This window comes from Tachypleus tridentatus, unplaced genomic scaffold (assembly GCF_004210375.1).
Source record: "Tachypleus tridentatus isolate NWPU-2018 unplaced genomic scaffold, ASM421037v1 Hic_cluster_2, whole genome shotgun sequence".
NCBI classification, from domain to species: Eukaryota; Metazoa; Arthropoda; class Merostomata; order Xiphosura; family Limulidae; genus Tachypleus; species Tachypleus tridentatus.
The window spans coordinates 63,170,867-63,182,339 of record NW_027467782.1 but is presented as its reverse complement, the minus strand read 5'-3'; the positions used below and the strand labels follow the sequence as shown (position 1 = coordinate 63,182,339).

Below are 11,473 nucleotides of genomic sequence, written 5' to 3'. Positions count from 1 at the left end.
ACCGACTAAGACTTGTATTGTCAGAAGAAATTGCAAAGCAAAACTTCGTATACATTTTATTTGCTTTTACCTAAATTTCAAGTTGAAATCTCAGGCAAGTGTTGTTATTGTTTATTAAATCTAAATTATGCAAAACATAAACATGATTATAATTTCTCAGTTTAAGGTCTTTCACACGACAGAAAGCAATAAACTTTGCAATCATTATTGTTAGTAAAACGTTTTTCCACCGAACAATGTTACTTCAGTTCATGACGTCATTCAAACAAGAATACTTTGTGCGCATAGTAACACTGATATTTCACTTAGAAACAATACAGAAAGTGATTTACAAAGCGTACAGTGCAGAGAGAATTCAATGGCTAATTACACTCAATTATTTTATATTTTCGCTAATTTCCTGCTTGTTTCAGGTTTTAGATTCGTCTACGAAACTGAACGTGGTTCTACTCTCACATTAATTTGTTCAAACCGAGCTTATAAAAGAGCGAGAGAAGAATCAGTAATTTGGTTCTCAAATCTCAATGAACAAGTTATTAATAGTGAGAAAACGCAAATAAAATACGGTGGCAAATTAGTGCTAACCGACATCCAATTTGAAGACGCGGGAATTTACACATGCAAAAATCGTGAAGGTGATTACAAACATGATGTTAGAGGTAAATTAAAGGTTTTTTTTAAAGACCGTATTTTCATTTATTAAACGACACTAATTTAACAGAAATAACACCTAAATCGAAATCGTCCATCTTGATTTTAAATTTATTTCAGCCATAACCTTTTCGTTTGATATTTCACTCACCATGTGTATTGATTAAAAATAATAATTGTCTGTATATACGTAAGATTACACTGTGTAAGAAAATTTTTACCTTTTCTTGTTTCTGGGCACAAAATGTTATTTTCTAATTGCTTATGCCAAAAGTAAATGGAAAAGGCCTATTCTCTTCAAACTTTACTTTTGTGACTTGGGAGCGTGTATAACGAAAACATGATGGGAGAATATATTTGAGGGCTGATACGTGAAAGGGATTTATATTTCAGTCGCAAATCTCGAAAAGTACTTACTTCTAAATATTTGTGTATAACTTTAGTATAAATACATGTAAATCTTGATTCATACGCTGTTAGGGCTCGGCATGGCCAAGTGTGTTAAGGCGTGCGACTCGTAATCTGAGGGTGGCGGGTTCGCATCCCTGTCGCGCCAAACATGCTCACACTTTCAGCCGTGGGGGCATTATAATGTGACGGCCAATCCCACTTTTCGTTGATAAAAGAATAGCCCAAGAGTTGGCGGTGGGTGGTGATGACCAGCTGCCTTCCCTCTAGTCTTACACTGCTAAATTAGGGACGGCTAGCACAAACAGCCCTTGAGTAGCTTTGTGCGAAATTCACAAACAATCATATATTGTTTTATTCAGACATTATGTAAATTTGCCCGTTTTACATGTGTATTGACTACAAAATTATTTATATTTCCCATGTATACGAAAGATTATGTTGACAATAGTATCACTTTTAACTTAATTATTTCACAATAAAAATTTCATGTTATGTTTTACGTTTTTGTAAACAACCAAGCCGGGTGCTCATACAAAGAAAAAAGAAAGTTAATTCTGTCATTAATTATCGTTTGCAAAGCATTTGTATTCATTGGTTAGAGCTATGGAATTCCTGATTTTTCTCTTACAGAGCTTGCTAGTTAACGAGGCTAAAAGTAAACAAGATACTCTCTGACAAATCAACCTTAGGTATTCAAAGATTTGGTTAAAAATTTGAAACTCTTACTGATACACAACACTTAAAATCAATTTAAAGTTTCTATACAGTAGTTTCAAACTGTTTATACCACTGCCGTTCGATTCTTTTTTTGCGAGCTTAGCTCTGCCCCTTACTAGTACAGAGGTAAGTCTACGGATTTACAACGCTACAATAAGAGGTTCGAATCCCATCGGTGAGCTCAGATAGATAGCCTGACGTGGCTTAGCTGAAAGAAAACACACAAACATAAACAACTCAGCTCTACATTTATTTTTATATATACAAATTACATATTTTCGTTCTCACCATAAATGGATGTTTCTTTAATAGTATAAGGTTTTGATGGGGAGTGCAGAGGTTAGTGAAGCCTAATAATTTTGTTTAACGTCACATTTGCTCGCAAATATTTCTGCCTCATTTTTATCAATTTGCTCATTACCGATTTTAAGTCTGTGGTGTGCGAAAATCTCGTTTTAGGAGATTTCTTTAATGCTAGAACCCGTTAGTAGGTCTCATTTATAGCGATCAAAAATATATTTTTTTTATTCGTTGTAAAATATGTACAGGATGGGTAGAAAATGTTTAAGTTGGCGAAGCAATGATATTACACTCCCGATGATTTAATGTTTAAACTGGAATAAATGCGACTGAATAATTTCTTTGGTTAAAAGGAATTTTGATTAAAACTTCATTTGTTAAAACTGGTGTTTTCTTTTAAATTGATCCTCTTATTCTTGTGATTCAGTATTTTCAAATGACTTGCAAATACGTTGTTTTTTCACATTCTTTATGAATAGATTTAAATCCAAGTCGTATAAGTATGTGTTTAGTTTAAGTGGAGTGCAAATTTACAGAGAAATATGGAAACAAAACTCGCAGATTAAAACGTGTAATATAATCTATTGTACCATTTAATCATTCATTAAAAACGTTACGATTATAGTCTTATAATCGAACTGATAAGCAACCAGTTTTGGACTGCAAACAGATAAAATTAGTTAACACTTAACTTTAAATAACTATGTTCGTGGAGTTATTGTTTTAATGAAATAGTCTTCCGATGGGACAGCGGTAAGTCAATGGATTTACAACGCTAAGATTAGGAGTTCGATTGCCCTCGGTGGACACAGTAAATAGCCCGATGTGGTTTGGCTATAAGAATAACTATGTGTGCTTGATCATTCGAAAAGCTTTTCATTCTCTACAGTTAATTAGAAAGTTAAGTTCTTGCTTTCTACTCCAAGTAAGCTATCAAATATATTGGACAAAAGCGAAAGATTACACCACACTTACAGTTGAAGGTCCCTACATATAGTTGTCAGATTTTCATGAATTACACGTGGACTGATATTAATACAGCTACAATATACAGCTGCATTTCTTTTCAATTTGTTTAAACATTTTCAAGGTACCTCTAATTGTAGCTGTAGTAATGTCAGTCCGCGTGTAATAAATGAAAATCTGATAACTGTGTAGGGACCACAAACTGTAAGTGTGAAGTAATCTTTTGCTTTTGTTTAATAGATTTGGTAGCTTACTCAGAGTAGAAAGCAAGAACTTAACTTTCTATTTGCGGTCACATACAGTGCTTGTATTAACTTAGCTAACTCCGATCTACTGTTTTCCACTGTAAAAGCCAACTACCGTTAATTATTCTGAATTTTGTCATTGAAAACTAACATCTCAGCTCTTGTTTTATATATTTTATTTTGTTTTTCTCTGATATGTATTGATATATTAGTGATACTTACCAATAATCTGGATACTTTTCTAATCATAGTTTTCAGTTGGTTGAGTCAAATAATTCATATTATTCGTTTGTTCACCTACAAAATAAATAATTTCTTTATGTAGTTGTCTCTGCTGATCAAACTGTTGTTACTGCACCAGATAGGAATTTTAAAATACTCAAATCTTCGTTAAGTAAACTGTGTTTTTATCAATTTCGTTCATAAACGACACGTTATCTTGTATATCATTTAATTGTAATGAAAATTGAACTGTCTTATCTTCCAATGATAGTTTTTAACAACCTTCGTGTAATTTCCCATTAATACTATCTGCATTACTCTTAGTATTTTCAGAATATTTTGTAAATTATAAAATATTGTAAATTAAAAGTATCATCTTCAAACTATAATACATCGAACAAGATTTATTAAGTTTTATTAATACAGATATCAAAGTGTGTTTTTATATTGGTTTAATGTGTGTTTGCTCTTGTATTACAAGGAATTATTTGGTTTATTGTCTGGTGAAGTTGGATTCTCTGTTTAGTATTTAAATGTTACCTGAAGAACATTTATTTGAGTTGCAGTGTTAAATTTAAAACGTGACATTCTATTTTTTTTGTGTTACATGAATGTTGTCTTGAGTTTCGGGCTTGTTTCTCTGACGTAAAATACGTGGAAGTTGCCATAAAGTATTTTATAAATGACATTAGTATTGTATTTGCTTTATTTTTCACAAGAATTTAAGTATTTTGTTTATTGCATTTGGGGTTATTGACTGGGTGAGTATCGTGCTGTTGACTGAGGTTTCTCTATATCACCGTATCTCAAATTTCCTTCCTGATCGCTTTATAACCTAAAACGTCGAATTATATATGAGTTCTGTGATAAAAGTTTTAAATTACCCATTGTAGAATGTCTGCAAAATTTATTAGCTTCAAGTGGGTTCCTCAGAAATATAAATGCATGAAATAGATTATGACAACAATGTTAAAACTACTCACAATGAATTATTACATTAGAGATAACATGAAATCAGTTTTTCTTACTTTTCATGAGAGGAAGTGTCGATGTTGAAGTGTGGTATAAATAAGTATTGGTAAACATATCGACATATAATTACTATAAATGTTATCATCAATACTACACATTCTAAAGATAAACCTCACGACCCTTTGTTCGTACATATACTGTTCCATCTAATCAGGACTCCAGTAATGGGTGACATTGCCCAACCCAAGGTGCAGATGTTGATATTGACAGCTATAATATACTCTTGGAAGATGCATCACATTCCATTAGTTGATGCTGAAGATGCCCTGAAATAACTTTTTCAGGGCAGTGATGAAGACGAACTCGTAATATTATCGGTACTCCTGTAATAAACATACAGTATTAGTCAGAGGCTGTCACTGATGTTCATAGCAATAATACTTTATAGGGATTAGTAAGCCATACCAAAACAGTTTAGAATATGCAACCTGGCATATAATGTGACTTAATCTGATATAAAGTTACGGCAGAACAGAATTTATCAGAACAACTTCATGACATAGCTTAACATTTCGTAAATGGTGTAATGTAACCGAAAATTGGTTGCTTTTGGGAAAGGTATGTAACAGACCTTTTCAATGTAAATTTTTATATGCCCAAATCATGAAAATATATTCAAATGAGAATTTAAAATATTGGAAACAAAGATATTTATTGTACTTAAGAGCATCGAAAAATAATTTTGGTTTGCCAGAACAATTCGGAAAAAGACCTGCAACAAGTCGTACGAACACAAATGTCAGAGATAAAAACCGCTGAAGTGTCCCAGGCGACGGTACGTAAAAAAATGTCCCAGTTTTCTAACCGCTGAGTAATTAGATAGATATGCACACACAGATGTACCAGTCACGTGACTGATGTAGTAATTATAGATTTCTATGTGATCAGAGACTAGATGGATTATGGAAAACCTGTAGAGAGAAGTAATGAGGCTCCAAAGTTATTTTGATATAATGAACTCAACTTATGAATGTTGAATCAAAATCTTATGAACTGTAAAGATACAAACCATATCTACGAAGTTTTTAAGAACGTATTTTGAATAAACAATACTTTAAATTTACAGTGAAAGGTGTTATATCGCAATATTATTTATCTTGATAAATCCACAAAATATTAAGTATTTGCTTTTATTTTAACTTCATATGAAAAATTTTCCCGGAATGCATATCACGCATTTTCTGCATTACACGGATATTATTTGATATTTTGTTGTTTGCAAGACACAATCATATACTGATACATTTTACCAACGTGATATTCCCAAAAGAACCTGTATTTTCATACCTGATATTAACATAAACAGTGACAACGGTTTCACGTTTAACTGTGACAAATAAGAATTTTGCAAGGGAAACACCAACGGAAATCTAATGTATCAATAAAAAAAAGATCGTGTGTAATTTCATAAATTTCCAAGTTTGTGTGATTGGTTTCATAAGTGAACTCCATCAGGAAGTACATAAAGAAACAAAAGTCTACTGTTAAGAAACTGTTTTGAAGCACGACACGTTTTATTTTTCTCACGAAAAGTAACATTTATGTTGTTATTTTACAGAGCGAGTTATAATTAATATTATAACTAGTGCGTCGTGCTCATTGTGAGAAACCTTAAAATTCCAACGGTGACACAAAAGGTGCTTACAAAAATATTAACTCTCTGTTGTTTTCCCCAGTGTATGTTCCAGCCGAGAATCTCAACTGTACTCGAGGATACCAAAGAGATGTTTACAGGTGTTGTAAGTATATATGATACTCAATTACTTTAACCTGTTCACATTAAACACAAATAGATGAAAGACTTTTAAAAATATGGAATTTTGGTTAAACAAATACGTTTTTTGATACTAAAGACGTTGTTAGAACGATAAAATTAACACTGGGTAAATAAATGTTTAACTATGTACTTTTAACGGTTTCAGATCCATGTCCTCCTGGTCACTATGACAATGGATTCCAAACTCACTGCCTGCCGTGTCCAGGAGGGACTTACATGACATCATTTGCTGCTGACGCCTGTATACCTTGCCCTGGAGATAAAATTACTGATGAAGAAGGAGCTGATAATAAAGATCTTTGTAGAAGTAATGAAACAAAAGGGTTTTAAAGTTTTCTTTTATTGTTTCCTTAACATTTTAAAGATGTTTATTTTTGTTCAGGCAGATTGTTATAATACGATACTTCTTCATAACTTTCATGGTTTTTAATGCATTAAAAAGATTTGGTTTTACTGAGAAATCATACTACTCTTTTTAAAGATGAGCTCAAACATTTACGACAAATAGTATTGAATAGCTGTCTTACCTCCAGTATATCATTTCAAAATTAGGAACGGCTAGCGCTGAAAGCCCTCGTTCAGCTATCCGCGAAATTGAAAAACAAACAAATATAACGGTGTCTCAATAGCACATCTGTGTGTGTCACATTATTACTAAAAGACGTAAAGATATTTAACTAAAACAGTGTATGTCCCAAAACATAATTTATATCTATGTTTAATATGTTTATTTTGTGTACATGATGTCGTTTTTGTGATAAAAGAAAGTAAGTTGTCCAAATACAAAACAAATGTCTTAATATAAGATTATAATAACATTGGATTATCAAAACGTTAGCACCGTCTCGTAAGTTCTGAACAAAACTATTAGAAAGAATTGTTACAAAGTAAGCGAAAAACTTCATGAGCATTGACGTACGACGTTCAGTGTTTGTGGTCAAAATGGTATCGTTCTTTATCTGGGAAATTTAGAGTAAAGAGAAATTTGTAAAATTACTGTTTTTAATAGTGTTATAAAAACGCAGAAACTACCATTCAGTAGATACGATTCGATAGCAAAATATAATTGTGTACCATAATAAGTGAAGAAGCTAATTATAAAACTTAATTCAGTAAATGAATAGCGATTAAACAAACTGGCTTTATTAACTAGTCAATGGAAAGACGGTTTGTTTAATTTGTGTTATATATTCTTACAAGTTAAGTAAATCGAAGTTGATTTTACTCACTGTGTTATACTGAGTTGAATAATATGTACATTATCGTAAAGAAAATGTCGAGATTTTTCTTATATCGTCTGATCACGTGTGTTTGGAATGGAAAGTCAGAAGGTTTCGTGATATATCGTCTCACAAAGTAAATATGTTGGAAAACCTGACTGATTTCCCGTTATATAACTATATAGTTGTTGTTATTACATAACTGTACTATTTGTCTACTAGTAAGGAGCTCAAATAATATAACAGGCGTCATTTTTCTTTGCTAATTATCGTTTAAAGTGTAAAGAAAAAATCTATTTTTACAGTTGTCAACTTGTAAAGGTTGTTATCAATGTTTAATATGAAAATATATAAGAAATATCATATTTATTTAATTGTAATTTTTAATATGTTAAATCAAGTTTATTTTAGTTTAAAGAATTATACACTTTGTTATTAAGTTACATTTGAAGTTTTCTTTCTGTTTTATGTAATCGATACAATGTGTAAAACAACTCTCTCTTAAGATCCAACTGAAGTGGTTCTCAAGCTTACTTTCCCCTGGGCCTCCAAACCAACAGTTGTAAGATATCCTTGGTGGATGGAAGAGCTGACACTAATTTCGATTTGTCTTATTGCTCTGTGGTAAGTTACAAGTTATCTTCCAGTTCTTGCTAATTAAAGTATGTGGAACAGGGGTGAGAGAGCATCTGACCTCAATACCCAATTATCTTTTAATTGAATAGTAGGGTTGGATATTTGAAAATGTCAAGTGTGTTCAGTGCCCCTTTGGTAGTTAATTTGTGAAAACACAAATGTGAACCTTGTAAAGCTGAATATGTTTAATTAACCTTACAAATGAGGTCAAAATAACTTTTCAATTGTAGTTAACATTTCTACATGGTGGTTTATCAAGTGTTTTTGTAGATCTGTTTGCTAACGATAAAACCAACAAAAAAGACAACTATTTAGAGTTAATCTTTAATAGTATTGTTTATATAGAAAACTGAAAGAAAAAAATCGCGTTTTTATTTCTCATTTATTTTTTATTTAGTGTTCTTTGTTGCTTCTGCAATGTGAATGAAAAAGCCCGGGGCAAATGGAAAGCTCTAAAAAACCGCATCCTCGGGTCTTGTGGTGTTTTTGCCTACACGAAGCTAGAAGACCAGGAGCTTGTAACTAAAAAGATCACCCCCAGTGAATTAGACATTTTGGAAGCTGTTTCAATGATCCCTGAGTGTGAGAAGGTCCCAACAAATAAGTTCAATAAAAGAGAAACTAATGTGGTATTAAAGGAAAATCAAACAGAACCAACCATATTGCAGACAATAAATGAAAATCACTCAGTAGAAAAGAAACCAGAAAGAGCAGAAAACGTGAGCAAGCCTGCTTCAAGTCCTGATAAAACTGAATTAAAGATACGCGTTGAGACAATCGTGAATGATGAGAAACCTGAAGGGACATTAAAATCTGATTCACTGACAACGGTTCGTATACGTTTAAAATTCTTTTACTTTATAGTACTCAGTATTATACAGCACAAGTATATAACCATTAATAAATAGGATGCGCTCTTAATATTAAACTTTCACTTCGTACAAGTTAATTTATACCTACACACATATATATATTGCAAGAAGCAACTGAAATATAATGGAATTAATAGCACATTATTAATGTTAATGCAAAATTACTGTTATAAAATAATTACAACCATTCTGATACTTAATTTATGTGAATATCTGTATCTGGTTCAAAATTGAATTAATTTCTCATTCATATTACGTTTATGATTTATATTTGGTAGAGTTAAAACATTTCACTTTAATGTAATGTATACTGTGTCAAACTGTGTGATCAATATGATATGCTTGCTTACAATGAGTGTTGTTAAGACATCCACAACTACAGAAAAACATGCGTTCAGAGTCATTTGAATACATGTAATTCTTCTTCCAAAAGAGACCTATACATGTTCGATACTATTGAGGTTTGATAAGTCTGTACCCTAGTTAAACTGGTCAATTACCTCTTCTTCAATATTATTACATGTGGCAAGACAATTATCATCCATTTAGCTAAAGCCAGAACCAAACATTACAATATATGATAATGTAAGAGGTACTTCCATTGCTATTATGACATCTGGAAAACATAAAGGTCTGATTGTCGGTTCATGATTTTTCATTACCACACATACTTCCACTACTGATATTAAAGTGAGTTATTTTGTGTCTTACTATAACTAAAATTTACCTTTCGTTGTTAATATTACCAAACTTTATGAGTTTTAACCGTACATACACAGAAATGACGTTCTGTTGAAGCTGCGAACATCTGATTCTGTTTTTAACAGTTATCACATAATTGCTGCGAATCGTTAGATCACGGTAACTTACTTAAAATGTGGATTTTATCATTCTTAGTTTAGTACCAGTGTATTTGTACCATTTTGTAACAAGTGATTCCACCATATCTTGTTAATAACACCTTGATACATTTTACAACAGTTTGTTTTTTATCGTCAGCCAAATTTCACTGGTCTGACAGACATTTAGTGAAATATCCAATTGTCTTCTTTTGGACTAAGATTATTGAATATTTTAAAGTACTATAAACTGCGTGATTTACTTCAGTGTTACAACTATGATAAGACAGTTTGAAAACTCTTTCTCTTAATAGTCATTAGTAGTTCAGATTACATAACTTTTCATGTTTAATTTATATAACAATGAAATGAGGAGAACAACAAACATTTATTTATAACAGTAGTTTTATCTTGTTTTAACAAGTTAGTATTTGTGAACTTACAAAACATAAATGTTAAACATTATTTAAAGCTCTTGTTTGCTCTATATTACCTTCCTCACTATTTGGGACAATGCTTGAGATATATTTCGAGTTTCGAGAAAACGTTTATCAGATATCTTGATCCAATTTCATAACATACAATTTTCATATAAACACTTATTTGGTTTTATTCATATTATAGTAAAATGATTGTTACATAAAGAATAAATTATATATTTTTAAAATGTTTATTACCTGATTATTGTTATTAAAACAGTTTTTTTTTTTCCGATTGATGAGTGTTCCCTCACTAATTATGATTTACATCTTCAGGCAGAAACACCAGCTTCAAAAGAAATAAGAGACGTTGATTGGATCCAGAGGGAGGTGTCAAGCAACATCAGGCCTCCCTCAACTAGACTTTTCCATAATGTTGATGAAATTATTACTGTAAGACTTGGCAGTAAGCCAGAACATCATCAGAGAAACGTTTTATTGTTATTGGAAATAGTGAAAACCGAAACAAATTTGTTATTGGTAGAACTCCAAAATCAACACCTACGTGTCAATTGAAACGTTGCAAAAGCGAACATAAACTTATTGTACAGAAACCTAAAAAGAATAATCAAATTAAACACGTTGACAGCCCTCACAAGATTGTTTTCACAAGAGATCCGAAACTGGAACCAAAATCCAAAAATTAAATAACCCATGAGTTGCATACAAGCATACCATATTAAAAAGAATTACTTTACCTTATCTCATAAGTTACTATTTTGTATATTTTACTCACTGATATAAATAATAAATAAAACACACTCATGAAAAACAAAGAATATGATATTCGCCTGGGTCTTCTCTTTTTTGCTGTCAACTGTCATGAAACTTAAGCTCACTTTTTAATGTACTAAAGGTATTGATACAATCAATAATGCTTTGATGTAATTAAATGATACATCTGGGAACGGAGAATAATAATACACAGAAAACACTGTCCTATAAATGTGATAATTTTCTGGCTTTTTAACTATGTGATAATTTCCTTAAAGAAATTAAGCTAAGCTTTCCAATGTAATTAGTAATTTCCATCAGAAAAAAATTTGAAACCAAATGATAAAATAGACAAAGCTGCATAAGGAAAACAACAAACCAGATCGCTTGAT

At 31.5% G+C, this 11,473-nt stretch overlaps 1 protein-coding gene across 1 annotated transcript; it reads left to right on the top strand.

Annotated features, from left to right (window-relative positions):
* The first annotated feature begins 5,739 nt into the window (after positions 1-5,739).
* LOC143242359 (uncharacterized) lies at positions 5,740-10,883 on the top strand. The gene is made up of 5 exons (XM_076485716.1): positions 5,740-6,283; positions 6,467-6,628; positions 8,048-8,165; positions 8,575-9,007; positions 10,644-10,883. The coding sequence occupies exons 2-5, from the start codon at positions 6,538-6,540 to the stop codon at positions 10,881-10,883; spliced, it is 882 nt and encodes a 293-aa protein (XP_076341831.1). The 5' UTR covers positions 5,740-6,283; positions 6,467-6,537.
* Positions 10,884-11,473: the final 590 nt, after the last annotated feature.

Excerpts from the sequence above, each read along its gene's own strand:
- LOC143242359 (XM_076485716.1), top strand. The coding sequence starts at position 6,538 with ATGACATCATTTGCTGCTGACGCCTGTATACCTTGCCCTGGAGATAAA. Across the intron at positions 6,629-8,047 it reads TAATAAAGATCTTTGTAGAA|ATCCAACTGAAGTGGTTCTC; the intron begins GTAATGAAACAA and ends CTCTCTCTTAAG. Across the intron at positions 8,166-8,574 it reads ATTTGTCTTATTGCTCTGTG|TGTTCTTTGTTGCTTCTGCA; the intron begins GTAAGTTACAAG and ends TTTTTTATTTAG.